This window comes from Petaurus breviceps, unplaced genomic scaffold (assembly GCF_028583685.1).
Source record: "Petaurus breviceps papuanus isolate PSGF00001 unplaced genomic scaffold, PetGlider_PUasm1.0 191, whole genome shotgun sequence".
NCBI lineage: Eukaryota > Metazoa > Chordata > Mammalia > Diprotodontia > Petauridae > Petaurus > Petaurus breviceps.
The window spans coordinates 4,687,477-4,706,737 of NW_027185811.1; the positions used below are offsets into that span (position 1 = coordinate 4,687,477).

The 19,261-nt window shown below is 37.4% G+C and overlaps 1 protein-coding gene across 10 annotated transcripts in view; it reads left to right on the top strand.

The window, feature by feature from the left end:
• The window catches only part of SENP1 (SUMO specific peptidase 1), an 83,960-nt gene that overhangs the window by 61,594 nt on the left and 3,105 nt on the right, over positions 1 to 19,261 (top strand). For 9 of the 10 annotated variants that reach the window (XM_069092670.1, XM_069092667.1, XM_069092665.1 and 6 more), the window contains 4 exons: positions 12,785 to 12,988; positions 14,326 to 14,405; positions 17,114 to 17,198; positions 17,679 to 17,774. In XM_069092670.1, the coding sequence (XP_068948771.1) occupies positions 12,785 to 12,988; positions 14,326 to 14,405; positions 17,114 to 17,198; positions 17,679 to 17,774 (465 nt within the window). Of the gene's footprint in view, positions 1 to 2,990; positions 4,194 to 12,784; positions 12,989 to 14,325; positions 14,406 to 17,113; positions 17,199 to 17,678; positions 17,775 to 19,261 lie in introns of those variants that run through there. The other variant, XR_011169157.1, reaches the window with a different exon arrangement.

A 19,261-nucleotide genomic window follows, 5' to 3' on the forward strand; every position in this document is an offset into this window, starting at 1 on the left:
GTTAGTGAATAGGCAATGGATATAAGAAGTAGATTCATAGACTAGCTTTGTTTTTCCCCTATTGGTAGAAATTGGAAGGAGGAAAATTTACTAAGTGCCCATAAAGCACTTTACAACTATTATTTCATTTAGTCTTCACAACAACTTTGGAAGGTAGGTACTTATTATTAACCCCATTATGTAGAGAAAGAAACTGAGGCAGACAAAAGTTAAGTGACTTGCCCCGATTCAACTTACAGCTGACTTAACAGCACTTACAACTAGCAAGTGACTGGGGCCAGATTTGAACTCAAGATATTCCTTTCTCCTCTCCCTTCTGCCTGTAGTTCCACTTCCTGACTCTGATCAGTTTTCTAAAACCTCTTCTAGTTTCATCTGTCATCTTTTGAGCACGCATCACGTGAGTTACTGTGTTTCTTCATCAGGCATTTCTGCTTTATAAACAGAAATTCTACTTTACCATTTTTTTTTTTTTTGGTTTTTATTTCTTCTGTCCCTGAAGGGAGGTGAGTAAAGTGCTAGAAGTTAGTCACAAGAGGCCCAGGCTTGCCACTTTAACTCAGAATTTTGACCTGGAGAAACTCTTCTTGCTTTCACACCAGGTCAGAATTGACTTTGCCATGTCATTACTTTCAAGTTAAACATTTGAGCAGGGCCTTGATAGAAATCAGTTGCTGTGCATTCTAGGTATCAGAGATGTGCTCCTTAAAGTCGTATAAGAGGATTATTTGTTAGCACTCAGAGACTATGTAACATTTGAACATGCTTCCTCTCCTGTTCTAAGACCCACTGTGTACCTGCCTTCCTTATGTGGTTACATGACAAGAGGAAACAATGAAACAATCTAACAAATAAAACCCAATGAATTTGTTTAGAGATTTGTAACCAGTTGCAATTGGATGTGTCTAGTGATGGGGCTCTAAAGCTGTTACTGCTGAAAATAGTTGATATCTAACCTAAAAGACATTGTAGGATTCTTTTGAAATTAGTATCCTGCTTTATCTCCTGTTGTTAACAAGGAAGATTCACAATTCTCTGAGTCTTTTTTCACCAGAGCTCAGAACTTCAGGTGAATTAGCATCTCTCCCAATCTCATTTTATCTGTCTTTCACCTAAGCAACTAGGGTTTTGTCTGATTTGGAGAAGACTGTTTCAAAACCATTGAAGAGAGCTGGGTTGAACATCTGTTCCTGATTATCCAGTTCTTAAGCTTACTTGGATGATTAGGGTCAAAGAGCTCAGGATCTGGAGTAAGACTCAGTCCCAGCATGGTATGCCAAACCAGTTGAAGTGTTTTTAGGGTTTTGTAGCACTGAATATAGTATACTTATTTGAGGGTTTTTAAGAAGACAGAATCTGCATATCTCCTGCCTTTTTAAGAACCCTCAGATAAGTATCAGATTCTTGAATTTGAATCTTGTTTCAGGTCAATAGAGTCCTGGGGCTTTGATTGGATTGCATGGTGTCTTGTGCCTGCTACTTTGAGTACCATCTGGACCATGTCAGACTAGTTCTATTTTCTGTTTTGCCACAGGACGGTTTGCAAAATATGCATATCAGTGGCACATCACTCTCTCCTTGTGGTATTTTGATTCAGAGAAAGGTAAAGAAGTCTGAAACACTCCTATTCCCAGGGATGCTAGTCTTGTTTATTAGAACTGTGGGCCAAACAGTGTCCAAAAGAAAGAAGTCGTGACTTTCCCCAATTCTTTTAGAGGTAGGGAACTAAGATTATGAAACATCACAGAGAATTTCCAATTTTTTTCAGTTTGTTAGTTTTGCTGAACTGCCCCCTCTCCCTCCCTCCCCATATTTTTATTCTTTGTTTTAAAGCAGCCATTCTCAAAAACCTTTTGGTTACAGGACTTCTTTGCACTCTTTAAAATTATAGAGGATCCCACCCCAATGACCTTTGGTTTATATGGGTTATGTCTATTGATATTTACTGTGTTAGAAATTAAAACATCTTAGGATTAATATGAAAATAGTCTTGACCTCATGGATCCCCTTAAAAGTGTCTCAGAGACCCCCAAGGGTCCCCAAACCATATATTAAGAACTGCTGTTATAAAAGATGGTTCTCAGGGAGGAGAGGTACATTGGGAAATGTAGATGATATAAAATAAAAAGATATTAGTAATTTATTTTCTAAAATAAACCTGATGATATCATTGGGGAAGATGCGAACCAAAAACCAATCAGCTGCCTCATTAATCTGAAAACTTTGACTTGAAGATACTGATTTATGATTTTATTTTTATTTTATTTTTTTGTTCCTCTTTCCTGTGGCTAACAGGACCAAGGATTGTAGTTTTTTTGGTCATTCTTGGAAAGAGCCTTCCAGGGGGCAGCAGTGAGCGGCATATGAATCCAGTTCTTGCTCTTGAAAACCCTTACTGAAGAAGCATTTATTAGAGTTCTTTTTCATTTCCCTGTATTCTTGAGAGGGGTGGTTCTTCACACTCATGGTGTGGTAGGGCATTATTTAGTGGAGGAGAATGGAAAATTGGTAAACACTTAGAGGTAAGTTCCCTTGTCTACTTCCCACCTCATCTACCTGGGACAATCCTCTTTGCCACAGATATATGGAAGAGAGTTTGGACTTGTTTTGCAGTGGAGGGAATGCCTGTTTTCTGAATAGTTTTACAAGCCTTGTCAGCCCTGAAGATAGGCACAAATGCCCAAGATGAGTACTCTCTGGAGGTTGCCAGCAGAGCCAGGCATCTCATCCTCATACAGTAGACATTGTGGGAAGGAATGAATGATAATCACCTGGCATTTCTTTACCCACTTTGAAATACATCACTTCATTTCTAAATTAATGGTCTCTTTATTACCTTCTGAAATTTTCCTTTTCTCACTCCTTTCAAACAGGTATTTCTATTAACAAAGAATTCATAGCCTTTTTTAAAAAATTGCACCTTTCAGTGATTTATAGGTCTTTCTTCATCAGAAGAAGTGGCTGACAGGTATTATTCTCCCCATTTACAGATGGGAGAGCTGAGACCCAGGAAGGAGAAGGGAAGGCTCCCTCTGGTGCTGTGCGGAACTCACAGAAATTCAAACTTTGCACCTGAGAAGCTGTTGTGCCAAAAGTCATTCATTAAATCAGGAGTGGAAATCAGAACTCTTTTTTACTCCATTTGTGCAAAAAGCCATTGGACCACTCCATCTCTGGGTGACTCCCTTAAAAGAGGCGCAGGCCACTACTAACGATCAAAGAGCAAAGCAAAAATATGAACAAGTCCCTTGGACTCCTATGGCCTTTGTGTTGGAGCAGGCTGGACAATCTGCCTCCTCTCTGTGCAGGGTAAATCTGCTTGCCAGAGTACCCGAGTTGGTTTGTGAAACATCATCTATATTAAGAAATTGATAGAAGTAATTCAGGCACGTAAGTGGAAGAACACCACTTGCCCAGGGCAAAAGCAGATAAGCAATGGGTACTTTATTTCTCTATATAGCCCAGTGCACTCCTGGTCATTTCATTTCTACCAGAAAAGCCAGAATGGTTAAAGGATTCTTCTCCTCCATCTAATTTCTGTCCTGGAGTGATCTAACTTCTATTTGTCATCTTCTACTGGTTTTTTTTGGTGGGGCTTTTTTTTTTTGGTGTCAACTGGGTGCATTTTCATTTCTGCTTATAATTGATGGATCTGAAATAATAACTACCAATGTTTGCAAAATGAGTCAGAATGAAAAAGCATTGGGAGTTTCAAATACTGCATTTCTTACTTTCCCCTAACAAGGAGTGACTATGGGGAAAAGGCTATCTCACAAGCAGCACAAGTTGGGAAGATTACAGCTAGAAAACACACATCAGATGTTAACAATTCTGGAGCCCTAGCTGACTGGACAAACTAAATGTCTGCTTTGCAAATCTCATCTCTTGAAGTCAATGATCACAGCTGTTGATTTCTCCAGTTATTGAGTTTCAAAGCATCCCTGTGCTGTAGAGGAAGTGTTACCATTCTGTCATTAATTGGGAAAGTCAAGGAATGGACTTCACCAGAAGTCACGTGATCTCTGTGACAGAATCAGTTCTAGAATCCTAAATGCTTGATTTCTCTTTGGTACCTGGAACCGTTCAGAATTATAAAAGTGGCAGACTGGCTGTGGACATGGACATGGTCATGGGATTATTTCAGTTCCTCAATGGGCAACAACTCTTAAGTGGTGTGGAGGAAATCAAGCAAGGTAATTGTACCTCTCAACCAGCAAATGGGCAAAATGACAAAATGTGGAGGTAGTCAAAGTTAGAAGGGCTTCAGGAAGACAAGCCAGTTTACCAATATACCATTGATAAAGCTGAAATTAGGCCACATTTTCTGGAAAGCAATTTGAAATTATGCTGAGAAGCCACTAAGATGTCCATACCTTTGACCAAGGAATGTGCTAAACAAATAGCCCAAAGGTCAAAGGCAGAAAGTCTACAATCTCTACTAAAATATTCATATTACTTTTTGTGGTATCAAAGAATTGGAAACAAAGTAGGTGTCCATTGGTTGGGAAATGGAAAAACAAAGTATAGTATATTAATATAATGGAATAACTGCTAAGAAGAAATGACAAATATGAAGAATTCAGAGCACTGAAAGACTTATATGAAATAAGCATGATCAAGAAAAACAGTATACAGGACTACAATAATAGACCTGGAGAGAACAAGAAATCCCAAATTTAATACCACGTAATTACAATGACCAAGCTTGATCCCTGATGAGAGTTGAGAAAATGTACCTTCTTCCCTTTGTAGAAGTATGGGGTCTTATAGTTGAGGAATGTTACATATGCCATCAGACAAGTTAATATGTTCAGTTTACTGAACTTCTTTTCTTTTTTAATCTTTGTTTTGTGGGTTGGTTAGCCTCATAGTAGAGGATGGAAGATACATTGAGAAATTACTGTGATGTGACAACCAAAGGCATCAAAAAGAAATTTAAAAAAATTTTAAACCTCTTATTAAAAAAATAAAGGAAATCAAGAAGGGAAATGATCTGCAAGACCCTAGGCTTCTTCACTAAGCAGAGGTTTTTCGTATAGGATGAAAACTGACTAAAAAAGTCTTGTAGTTGTTTTTTTTTTCTTATCGTGGGGAGTCATTTTCCAAGTACTCATAAGGAGAAAAAAAGAGAAGCCAGACACTTTAAGAGAATTATTACTCTTACCACTGTAACTATATACCAGATAAAGAGATATTCACTGTGGTGGTCCTGAGATAGATCATAAACTACACTAGCCCAAAAGTTAATCTTCCCTGGACAGTTTCCTAATGGTTTCCAAAGGGAACCCCGGATTAGTGAGGTCACTTCAGAAGTAATTAGAGAGGAGCGGCTAGGTGGTACAGTGAATAGAACACCGGCCCTGGAGTCAGGAGGACCTTGAGTTCAAATCCGGCCCTCAGACACTTAACACAAAAACTAGTCGTGTGACCTTGGGCAAGTCACTTAACCCCAATTGCCCTCCAAAAAGCAAAAAAAAAAAGAAGTAATTAGAGAGCTAATGTTGAAGTCCTTTGAAACAATAGCAGAAGGGTAGGTAGATCTGACAGTTTTTCCATGTGTATTTTCATTAGAGAACAATCTTATGGTATGCCAACTCTGCAAGTCAGGGCAGTACAGAGCTCTTTCCTGACCCCTCTGTGCTGTGTATTCCTGATACTTTAGTATATTTTATTTGAATAGAATTGAAGTAGCTATTTGTGGCCAAAGTACCAAATGACAGTCAAGAACATGAGAGTTCAAATCTTAATTGTGAAACCCTGGATAAATCAATTAACCTCTTTCAGCCTCACTTTCCTCAATTGTAAAATAAGCATAATAATCATATTACCTACCTCCCAGGAATTTTGAGGGGATAATACATATAAAGAGCTTTGTAAACCTTGAGTTATTCCATAAATGTTAGCTACTGTTACTGTTATTATTATCGGTGAACTAATAGCTTTTTGTGGGGCAAAAGTAGTAGGAAGCATTCTCTGATTTGGAGTTAGGCCTTGTTTCACAACCCAGCTCTGCTGCTTGCTGCTTGTGTGAACTTAACTAGGTCCCTTGACTTCTTTGGGTGTCACTTTCCTGTTGGGAGGATGGGCAAGAGTTTTGCTTTGACTTTGCAAATGAAAAGGACAAGTAAAAATAAAAATCTATAGGTGAGATCTGAAAGATATGTTTCTTCCTTTTCTTAGGAATAAAATGCTACCCAGGGCTTCAGAACAATCTTTTCCTAAACATACTTTTACTCCTCTGCCATCTTCATATCAGTCACCTTCTAGAACCAGACACTATACCTTGGAAAACAACCTCTTTAGCTTCTGACCCCCCATCCTGGAGTCTCAGGTTATGATTAGTGAATGCCCCATATCTGACCCACTATATCAGACTGGCTCTTCCAGCCGTATTTTATTGCCCCCCTCCCACCATCTTCCCACTTGCCACCAAACTTAGGCATCTTTCACATATCCCCATCCTTACTCTTTGTAGTTCTTGAGCCATAATCAAATCAATATTGATATTACTACTGGATACTCCCCTATATGAATTGTTTCCCTCTATTAGAATTTAAGTTTATTGAGTGCTGAACTGTCTTCAAGGATGTTACTTTATGTTACATTACGGTTACAAAACCAATTGTCGTTGGTTTTGGTTTTGTATCCTCAGCATTTAGCACCATGGTTGGCATATAGTAAAGCACTTAAGAAATGCTTTTTCATTCATTCATAGGGAAGGGAGCAGAGAAAATAAAATTGGAAAAAATGAGGGAAATAACCATTTTAATGATATAAAATATTTTACTTCTAAATAAATGCATAGGAGAATACACATTTGCATTCTGCAAGGCAAGGAGGATGCAAATTATAATATCATTCATGTCATTATGAAATATGTCATAGGAAAAATATTGGGTTCTCTTTTAAAGACTGACTTTTTGCCAAAATATAGTAGTACTTTATCATAGTAATAAAGGTTTGGTAACAAAGTAAATGCCCATTGATTGGGGAATGACTAAACAAATTGTGATGCATGAATGTAATATAATATTCTTGTGCTGGAAAATATGATTAATATAAAGAATAGAGAAGCATGGGAAAACTCATGAACTGATAAAGTAAGAAGAACAGGAAAACGATATACATAATGACTGCAACAATATAAATGTAAATTATGTCATTTTTTTTAAAGAGATTTTTTTTGTGTGTTTTAGTTTGACTGCTCTTAAAATCACAAAGAAACAAAACACTGTAAGCAAACCCCATTACTTCTAGACAGATTTGCATAGACAAGCAAGGTGTTCCCCACCAAATGAAAAAGTAAGTTGGGCATCTTTTGGGGTACCAGTAGCAAAGGCTACAAGGAAGTGTAAAAGAACACAAATCCAGGGAAAGATGGAAAATAGAACAAATCCTGCAAGTGCCTTTCTAGTTCTTAAAAAGACAAAGCAAACTTGGACATCAATGCTTAGAAGACTCAAATATTGAAGAAAGGGTTGTGGGGTTTTTTTTTTAACATCAGGAATATGTATCCATCTTCCCAAAAGGAGATTTAAGAAAACTTCCCTTTCATTCTAGGTTTCTCATCCCTTTGACTGTTTAATTTTTCTTCATCCTCATATCTTGTCTATGAGCTTTTATAGAATTATTTTTGTTTTCTGACTCTCCACTTGTTTTTTTGCATGATTGTATCTCAGTTGCATCAAGCAGTGACCTGAATAAAGGCCACCAGGCTTTCTCCCAGGGGTCTACAAAAGAGATAGTAAAGTGTGGACATAATCCCAAAGGCAAATTAAGTCCTGACTTTAGATAAAGTCTCTGCCTTCTCAATGGAAAAAATTAGGTAAAAACATAAATAGAAAATTTATGGACGAGGGCTCCTTAAAAACACCAAAAAACAATGCATCCTGAAAGAGCTCTGTAATCTTTTCTGTAAACTTTAGCTCTGTTGTCCACTCTCTGAAACTCAAAATAGTCTGTATAGGTTAAACTCCATGTTCCTGAGGTGTTTCATTGAAGATGTAAAAGGAAAGAAGGGTATGTGTACATGCTGTGTGATATTTGCTTGTTTTATTGGTTGTGCTTCCAATTAACCATATTGACAATGATATTATATTCAGTGTTTTATATCCATAGTTCCTCATCCCTTCCAAGAAGGGAGGGAAATGCATTCTCATATCTTTTCTTTGGAACTGAGCTTAGTAACTAATTTCACAGTATTAAATTTCAGTTGTTTCATTGATGCTCTTTCCAAATGCATTCTAATAATTGTTCATATTGTTTCCTAGTTCTTATTTCCTAGTATGTGAGTTTAACAGGACTTGATGCAACACAGGCCTTTATTTATTTTATTCCCTATCTCCACCCTGACCACATCAAGCATTAAGTATTTTTAGGATTATTACCCTGAAGAAAACCACCACCTTCAAGAAAATTGCACTGCAATATTGTATTAATAAGGCTTGTATTTTCAGTATCTTTTACACTGTCAGGATAACATTGTAATAATGTTGTATATTGCTTCCTGGTTCTCTTTGCTTCACATTCTGTCAGTTCATACAAATTGTCCCATACTTTTCTGTTTCCCTCATATTCTTAGTTTCTTAATTACATTGCATTCATTTACAATGATTTTTTAACACCCCTCAATAGGTACCTACTTCGTTTCCAGTTTTTAAAGTATTTTAGTGCATATGGGACCTTTCTTCATTATTGACCTCCTTAGGGTGACTTTTTAATTATAATTCCAAATTATTTTCCAGGATGCTTTACAATTCACAGCTTCAGCAACATTTTATTAGTGAGCCTGTTTTTCTGCAACCCTTAAAACACTGACCATTCCTATTTTTTATCATCATTGACAAATTGCTTATTGTGACATGAAACCTCAGAGCTGTTTTGGTTTTTATGTCTCTTATTATTAGAGATTTGGATAAATAGATTTTACTTTTCCTTTATTAGAAAAACATTGGTATGTTTTGTTTTTATGTCACCTAAGTTTTTCCCTATATTTCCTTCATCCCTCTCCCAGAGAGCCATCCTATATTTAAAAAAAAGTTTCTTAAAAGAAAAAACAAGAGGAAGAAGAGATAAAATAAACAAAACTTATCAATAGTATACATTTAAAAAAAACCTCCAAAAATAGATTAAATATTCCATGCCTGTGGACCTCCCATCTCTGCAAAAGAGTTGAGGGAAAGTGTACATTTTTGTTGAGGTCATGCTTGTTCTTTGTAATTTTGTAACATTCACTTTTAGCGAATGTTATCAGTGTTAACATTCACTTTCAGTTCTTTCCATTTGTGTTTTTGTCATCATTGTGTATGGTGGTTTTTTTTTTTTTTGCTTTTCTTACTTTGCATCAGTTCTTGTAAATCTTTCCATGCTTCTCTGTTTTTGTCGTAGTTAGTTCTTGTTGACAATTGATATTCCATTACATGCATGCACCGCTATTTGTTTTAGCCATTTCTCAAATGATGGGCATCTACTTTGTTTCCAGTTCTTTGCTACCACAAAAATGCCGTTGTAAATATTTGGTGTATATGGAAACTTGCAACAACCTACTTGGGATGTATGCTGAGGCATAGAATCTGGGTCAAAGGATATGGACATTTTAGTCACTTTATTTGCACAGTCCAAATTGCTTTTCAGAATGGTTGAACAAGTTCACAGCCTCACCAAGAATACACTAGTGAGCCTGTTTTCCCACACCTTTAACATAGACTATTCCCATTCTAATCTCTGTCAGTTTGCTGTGTGTTTAGGTGAAGGCCCAAGGTTGTTTTCTCTTCAGATTTGCTTTTCTCTTAATTCTTTTGATTTGGAGCATTCTTTCATATGATTGTTATTAGTTTGTAATTTTTTTTTTTGGAGAACAATGTGTTAATATCCTTTGACCACTTATCATAAAAGAATGCCTTTGGGTCTTATATATTTGTGTTAGTTGCCTGTATATCTTGAATATCAGGTCCTTATCAAGGCTATTTGAAACAGAGATATTTCCCCCTCAACTTGGCTGCTTCCATTATCTTAGTTAAGTTAGTTTTGTTTCTTTCCCCTATAAATCCATTTTAATGTCCCTGTTATTGAGATGATGTAGTTTATCTTTTGTGATTGCCCTTATCCCTTGTTTGGTTCAAAATTGTCCCACTGGCCATAATTTGTAAAATTATGACTTCCCACAAATTAAAAAAAAAATAATAGGACCTTTTCTGTCTGAGTTGAGTACCTATTTATTTGGAACTTATATAGTCTAAGAGCTTGTTCTAAATGTGTGTGTGTGTATGTGAAATGCTTTTTCATTTCCTCAGACCTTATCAAATAGGGTGTCATTCCCCAAGTAGTTTATGATCTTGTGTTAATTGAAGTCTAGGTTAATTAGTTTAATTGTATTTGATTCTAGTCTGATCCATTGATTTGCGTGTCCATTTTTTTAATCAGTGTTAAATGATTTTGTCAATTACTGCTTTACAATATGATTTTAGGTCTATAAGTAATAAGCCTCCTTTATCACTACTTTTTTTTCATTATCTTCATATTATAAACTCATTTCTTTATAGATGAAAGATGCCTGATCTTGTTCTTTTCTAATTTTTTCATAATATGTGTTAATATTCAGACCATGTATCCAGTATGATCTTATTTTGTTATATGGTATAAAATATTGGTCTAGACCTAAATTCTGCTAACTTGCTTTTAAATATTTCCAAATTCTTATCAAATAGTTTGCATTGTTCATGATTGTCCCTACCTTTGTCAAGACTGTTACTCAGAGGTCAGAGGAATAATAACTACAAAAACAGCAAATGAACCACAGAGAATCTTACTGATGTTTCAGCAGGAAGCATTAACTTTTACACTGTGTGTGGGTTTGCTAGGGTTGATCCAACATTGGCCCTTATTTTCACAACTCTTCCTCCCCTTGCACCCTGTCCCCCCCATCCTAGTCATACATCAAACATTCAGTATTTTTAGGATTATTACCCTGAAGAAAATTGGTACCTTCAGGAAGAGCTACCTTGCAATATTATATCAATAAGACTTGTATTTTCATTTATCTTCTACAGTGTTAAGATAATATTGTTGCTTTTGGGTCCCCTTGTCACTTCCATTCTCAATACTTTTCTCTCTCATTTTGTAAACAGGCGTCCATTATTCATATTATAGTATATCTTGTCATATTACCTAAGTAGTATTTATTAGTATTTGGTTTCTAGCTACTTTATTAATGTCACTTAAAAAAACTTGAATGGAAAGAGTCTAAATATTGGAAATTCAGACTCTATACAAAGTTTAAGGGAGACTCAGTCCATTTTATTTAATGACTACTAAAATTCTATTGGGCACTTGTAGCCTTAGGGCCTTCTGGGCCCATCACTGCTTGATCTTTCTTAGATCTATGGGCAGTATGATGTCCTTGCCCAGCCCATTTTCCCTACAGCCCCCACCCACCATTGCGGTTTGCCAGTTACTGCCCAGCCATCTGCATCAGTATTGCTTTTCTCTAGGCAATGTTCCTTACTGCCTGCCCCAGTATATAGTCGCCTACTGTTGTTGGCTTAAAGGGCAGTAGCTCACTGCTTTGGCATCCTGGTGTGTAAATATTTGTCAAAGGGTGGGGGTGTTTTCCCATTCCCCAAAAAGCATTCTGAAAAATGTCCCTGTTTTCTTAGTCATATTTCCAGGCTGTGGGTCAGGCAGCCCATTCATTCCTTGGCTGTTGGCAGACACTGGGCTGGCCTCAGCTGGCCATAAGCAGCATGCAGCAGCCTTCCACACTATCACCTTAAAGCTTCTGTACAAGGGAGTTCTGGATTCATGGGGAATAGTGGGAAATGTGTTCACTGTGAGGGGAACATTGCTTCCTTCATTGAAAGAGTCATACATCTTTCCCATGTAACTTTTCTACCTCTTTCACTCCAATTTGATATTGGGTACATGAACAGGATCAGAAAAATGGGGAAAGCTAACTAAGCAGACTCAGTGGGGACTTTGAGTAGCCCTTAAGTTATATACTAATGTTTTCATTTCAGACTTGAGGTAGAAATTATTTCTATGCCATGTTTTATGTTTCCTATATCAGATTGGTGTTAATGATGTCTCCATCATGTACTTTGAATTGGTTTTTCAGTATCAGTGATGAAGTTTTCCTTATGAAGCTTTGCAAGGTGGTTGACTAATTTGAAGTGTGTAGCCATGGAGCAGAATATATATTTTCTTTGGGCAGAATTGAGCCTTTGATCTTGACCTCATTAGGAACATTCTTTAATAAGTATGAGCTTAAGTTATATTGAAGATTTATTTTAATTGTCAGCACAGCCCCAGTTGATTAAGTGACTGTTAATGTGCCACATTAATTCACATGTACTTTTCTTTTTGCTCCCCTACCAACTTTCTCCAAGTCTTACGTTTCTAAAGTCCCTTCATCCCCTTTCTCCATTTACTCTTCCTAACCCCTACATCCTTTTATGCCTGTCTTCTAGTACAGTCATTTGTCCTTTTTCTCTCTCTGTCTCTTTCTCATTCTCTCTCTCTCTCTGTCTCTCTCTCTCTCTCACACACACACACAAACGTGCATGCTCTCCTTCCTTTCTGTGCCATATTGCTACTAACCACCCTTCATCTTCTTGGTCAGAAATTGGTAAAGAATGTGAGGAACCCTTGAATGTCTTTACAGAACAAGGGCATTAAATTGATTGGGGAAGCATACTACAGTTGTTAGTACATAAGTGCTTTTTTCTATATACAGCATAACTTTTAAAAACAGTTTATAATGTTTATACAAACTTTCTTTCTTCCCTAGATCATCAATTTCTATATGAATATGATAATGGAGAGAAGTAAAGAAAAGGGAATGCCAAGCGTCCATGCATTTAATACCTTTTTTTTTACCAAATTAAAAACGGCTGGGTATCAGGCAGTGAAACGGTGGACAAAGAAAGTGGATATATTCTCTGTGGACATTCTCTTGGTACCTATTCACCTGGGAGTACACTGGTGTTTAGCGGTGAGAACCTTTGATGAATTTTAAGAGAAACATTGACATGAAGAGTGAATAGTGGTTCTTCATCTTCACTTGGGACCGTGAAGAAATTAGAATGACCTTTGGAGAAGGGTTACAGATTGGAGAGAAGGAAGAACTTCCTGTCAGGATTAGGTGACACTAGATAACTTTGAAGAAAACTAGAATTTTCTTTGGTGGGGATTAAAAACAAAGAGGAACCCAGTTGCCCTCCAAAAAAAAAAAAAAAAACCAAAACCAGAGAAAGAGAGCAGCTAGGTGAGTTGCAGGTAAAGAGAGGACCAAAAAGACTTCTCATGAGTACTGTACCAGAGGGTCTGTGACTCTTATTTTCTGACTGAATCTGTGATCATAATTCATCATGCATGCCTACTGATTTAATGATTTATATGACTAAGCATTAGTCATATAATTAGTTCAGCACATTTGTGAACTTGTCCAAATTTTTTCAAGTTGGAAAGTAAAACCTTTCATAACTCACTGTTCATTTTTGTATTGTTTTTAAAAAATGTATTAAATACATACAGTATGCAAAGCAATGTGAATATAGTGCTTGAGAAAATACAAAGATAAGGGGTGGCTAGGTGGCACAGTGAATAGAGCACTGGCCCTGGAGTCAGGAGGACCTGAGTTCAAATACGACCTTAGACACTTAATACTTACTAGCCATGTGACCTTGGGCAAGTCAATTAACCCCAATTGCCCTGCCTTCCCCCCTCCATAAAAAAAAGCAAAAAAAAGAAAATACAATGATAAGTAATAGAGCCCCTGCTCTCATAGAACTTCCAGTCTAGTAAGGAAAATAAGACATGTACACACATAACCATAATATAAGATAAAATGTTGGTAGGTGCTTAAGAGAGACAAAATACCATAGTTCTGAGGACAGAAATATTCTTGATGTAGGGAACATCAGAGGAGGTGTGGTGGTGGCAGAAAGAATAGAACCCAGTATCAATCAGCAGACATTAAGCACCTACTTTATGTCAGGCACTGTGCTAAGTGTGGGGTATCACTTTCAGTCACTAGCACAATTAGTCACATTACTATCACTTGGCTCTCCTGTTAGGCACAGTGGTCCCAGTGATGCTTTTGTCAGGTTGCTTTGTTTTTTCATTGATCCGTGTTTTGTAATTGGAAAAAATTAAGGTCCATAGAGAATCTTGGATCAGTTCAGGCTTTTCCCTGGGCTCTCAGCACCTTCTGTCACTCAGAAAGAAATACAGTGTCTCCCAGCTGGTGACTTACAAAGTGCCTGGGTAGGGAAAGTTCAGGAGGTATGTTCTGTTCACTTTGTAAACACAGTCTTTTCTTACTCCTAGGTAATAGACTTCAGGAAGAAGTATATCACCTATTATGATTCAATGGGTGGAATAAACAGTGAAGCTTGCAGAATCTTGCTGTAAGTAGGGAACTTTTAACGGAGATAATTAGATATCAGGTTGCATGGGTGGTGTTTTCCAACTCTAGAATTATCAGAAAATTAGGAGAATATGTCTGGTAAGCCATATATCTATTTTTCATTGAAAATTGGGGTATGATATGAATGCAAAATGAGTGTATATATGTATATGTGCGTATATAAATATGTGTTTATACACACATATATAAGTACATATGTGTGTATATATTCCACATATTTTAATGTTTGTATATGTGTTCCTACATATGTATATACACATGCATACACATATACATACATACATATGTGTGTTTGGTGGTATGATGGATGACACCTAGATTCAGGGTCAGGAAGACCTGAGTTAAAATTCCACCTCAGATACATATTGACTCTTTGTTCCTGGGCAAGTCATTTAAACTGTTTAAATATCTTAGGCAGCTCCCCAAGCTGAGTTGAAGAGCAGATGCCCTGTTGTATCAGTAGAGAGAATCCTCATTGGGAATTCTCTATACCAGTGAAATTACAGATTCCGTTCCCCAAAAACCTGTATATGTAAGTAAAATTTAATAACAATATAGTAATAACAATAATATTACAAATTCAGCTGGATGGGGAGAAACCAGGAAATAACAGCTACAGTATACCAAATCAGAAACTAATTAGAAATGATCTTAGGACTCCTACTTTGTTAGATTAGAAAGATTAAATTAGCATCATTTATTAAGCATCTGCTATGTTTCAGACACTCTGGTAGGTACTAAGGCTACAAAAACAAAAGTGAAATAGTTCCTGCTCTCCGGGTCTTGTGAGGGGAGGCAAGTTTATATCTAAGTCTATGCACAATAGGTACAATAATTTGCAGTGCATGGGGATGAAGTACTATAAACTGGGGATGATCAGGAAACACTTCATGTCAGATGTGGTGCTTCATCAAATTATAAGGTTGAGAGATGTAGGAAAGAAAGTGTAGACAGCTTTTTCTAGGAGTTTGGTTGTGAAAGAAGATGATTCAGAAGATGCTGGGATCTCTTGAGAGGTTAAGGATGGAAGAGGCTTAGGCATGTTTTTAGGCAGCAGAGGAGGAACAAGTAGATAGGGAGATAGAGAGGAAGACGAAAGGGGCACTTTGCTGAAGACAGGAAGAGATGGGATCATGTAAAGGGGTGGCCTTTATGAGGAGAAAGGCCACCTCTTCATCAGATATAAAGGAGGAAAGAATGGAGAATGATGTCAAGGGGTTTTGAGATGTAGAGAAGAGGGAGCTCATGGCAAATGGCTTCAATTTTCTCAATGGATGACATAAAGCAATGTTTTCAGTTGTGAAGGTGGGTAGAGGGGTTGGTGTGAGAATTTGAAGAGAGTTTGGAAAATTGCAATGGTGAATAAAATAGAGATCAATTACAAATTATTATTGGCCCTAGTCATCATAGTTATATGACTTCCTCTAGCTCCATTCAGCAGGTTCTGAGTAGGGAGACTGTGGGAGTGATCCAAGAATGGGGTTTGTAAAGAATAATCAGTGACAGGGCAGGAATACAAAAGATTCAAGAATTGAAGAAAGTGTAGTGTTGAGCTAGTCAAGTAAAGGGTCAAGATTGAGAAGGGAAAAAAGTGAAGCCAGTGCAGGGGGAATGGCCAGAGAGAGTCCTGAGGAGTGGAGAGATTGGAGGCCATAGCGAAAACAAGAATAAGTTTGATAGAAATGAAGCATTGAGAGATCAGGTTGTGATTCGAATAAAAGAATCTCATCGTTCTTGGTCATAGAAGTCTTACAGTTGTGGGTGATGACAAGACCAAGAGTAATGGAATGGAACAACAGATCATGGGAGCTGAGTAGCTTAAGAATGGGGAGGTTAGGGGCAGCTAGGCGATGCAGTGAAGAGAGCACTGGCCCTGGAGTCTGGAGGACCTGAGTTCAAATCCGGCCTCAGACACTTAACACTTCCTAGCCATGTGACCTTGGGCAAGTCACTTAACCCTGTTTGCCCTGCCTTCCCCTCTCCAAAAAGCAAAAAAATAAAATTAAAAAAAAAAAGAATGGGGAGGTTAGAGTGTTTGAGAGAACATCAGCATCTAGGTTCAATGTTCTTTGGTCTTTTGAATCTAAATAGCAGTTTAGGGTTCTTTCCTTCATATTATATCATTCCCTTCGTTGCCCTGTTAGCTGGGGTTAGTTAGAGTTCAGAGTTAATTTCTTTTACAAGATGAATAAAACTTAGTAATAGTGTACAAAGCTATCCTAATCAATGTCATTGACCACCTAGACATTTCTAGAAATGTAGCTCTTACCACATGCCCCCTGAATTCAAAAGGACCAAACTAACTAAAAATAAGTAGCAATTCATTCTTCAATGCTAATGAGAAAGGGGAGATCATATCTAACTCATCTCTATCTTTGGTCACATGGAGGATACAAGTTTGGTTTTCAAATTGCATCTTGTGCAATTTGAAAGGTAAACAGTGCCCCCAAGATTCCCAGAGAAAGCATAGCAATTCTTAGGTTCAATTCAGTCTACCAAGACCCAGCTCAGAAATGGCATCATCTGTTTCATCTGAGAAGTTAGGTTCTTATGGTATAGACAATGGAACTGTTTGGAAAATAGAGAACTATGATTAGACTTCTATAGGACCATTAAATTTCAGAGCTGGCAGGACCTCGGATTTAGCCCAAATCTCTTATTTTTATCTTTCCCTTTCAACTCCTGTAGGCAGTACCTAAAGCAAGAGAGCCTTGACAAGAAAAGAAAAGAATTTGATACCAATGGCTGGCTTCTCTTCAGCAAGAAAAGCCAGGTATGTTGCTTCCTGTTCCATTGTTGCATCCTAGAAGCCCTGATACTCGGGCCACTAGCTTAATTCCCCAGCAGGTCCTCCTCTCTGTTCTTGGGGTCAGCCTTAGCAGTTTTACCTTCAGGTACTGGGTCCCCAAACTCCTTACCTCATTTGCTAAGATGATCACCACCAAGGTCAGAGCAATTAGTAGAGTTATTGAGGATTTCATCCCAGGTTAGATCTTCTCAAGAGTCAGTCAGCCTGAACTGGTACCAGTTTAAATGCTGGTTAAGGGGAGCTGTGTAAGCACAAGGAATTCAGTTCTCTTACAAGTTTAAAAATATATAAAGTCACAGTTCTCTGTTTCTTTCTGAAGGAAAGGACAAAATGATCTCTAACAACCCAGGAAAATACCTTTTGTGTGTCTATCCCTTGAGGCCCATTTAAATCCAGGAGTAGAGGAATAAGCAATCAAATGAGTGTCAGTTGTTTTTCTTTCAGGAAATTCCTCAGCAGATGAATGGGAGTGACTGTGGGATGTTTGCCTGTAAATATGCTGATTGTATTACCAAAGATAGACCAATCAATTTCACACAGGTGAGTGGAGGAAGTCATGGGGAAGTAGGTCTGTAAATCCTTCCTTCAGGCTGCCCCAAACCAACTCTCTCTCTCTCCCTCTCTCTCTCTCTCTCTCTCTCTCTCTCTCTCTCTCTCTCTCTCTCTTTCTCTGCTCTGGGCACTGACATGACTTTTAACATACTTCAGCCTGTAAGTTATGACATAGTACATAATATAGGCTTAAAGATTCATGAATGAGACAAAGTAAGCCCAAGTTATTTCATTTAGGGGCACAACCAATGGGTTTGGTTTTATTTGAGGTTTTGGCATATGACTTCAAGCTAGGTTGGAAAAAGCCTTACCTCAACCTCCTTTGAAACCCCAATTAATTCATGGGATTCTTCCTCTTATATTAGATATATATATATTTTTATATATTATAGATAGCATTTTAAAGTGATTTTGTCTCTACCTTGGCCTCTGAATGTCCATGGAGACAAGTATAACACATTATTAAAAACCTAATCTTACTTTGTTGAAATAGGAAACTTCAAATAACAAATTACATAGGGTGTTATATAAAGGAATGGGAGCCAACCAGAAAATTTTTGAGTAATATAACATGGAAAAGACATAGAAAACATGTGAATTAAAAGTAAAATCCAGACTTGAGAAAAATGAGCAGAAGACCAAGAGCCTTTGAACAGTAACACAAAGAGTCATATGATGCCTGAGGAGTCTGTGTTTGAGTGTGTGAGTATTATAGACTGGAGAACTCAGGGAAGACTTCATAGAAGAGGTGGTATTTGAGTTGGACTTAAAAGAATGCACTTAAATAGAAGACAAGGGATGGGAAGGATATAGAAAACAGTTTGAACAGAGGCCAGAAAAGCCCAGGGAGTGTTTGGAGGACAGAGAATAGTCCTATTTGACAAGTGCTTAGGGGACTTGGAGGGGAATGATGGGAGATAAGCTTGGAGAAGTAAGACGACTTCTCATTATGGAAGGACTTCACTGCCAGGCAAAATGGTTTGAACTTTATTCAATTGGTTATAGGGAACCACTGAAGATTTTTTGAACAAGAAAATTACATTACCAGACCTGTACATAATAAAGCACATGCTGGCCGGCAGGGTTACAAAAGGATCAGAAGAGGGAGAGATTAAAAGTAGAATAGGTTGTAAGGAGGCTATTGCAGTAGTCAAGGTGGGTAGCAATGAAGTCTTATACTAGTATGGTAGCAGTAGGAATAGAGAGGAAGAAATGAATGGGAGGGAGATTTTGGAAGGAGACAGGATTTGGTAAGTAATTGTATATAAGAAATAAAAGGATAATAATTAAAAATTTAATTTAAAAACCAAAAAATAAGGGAAGTGGAAATTTGATTCAAAAGTAATACCAAAATTTTGAACCTAGAAGACTGAGTGTGTTACACCAATAGAAATGAAGAAGTTAGAAGGAGGATTGAGTATATGGGAAAAGATAACAAACTCCACTTTGGACATGTTAAGTTCGAGGTGTTAATG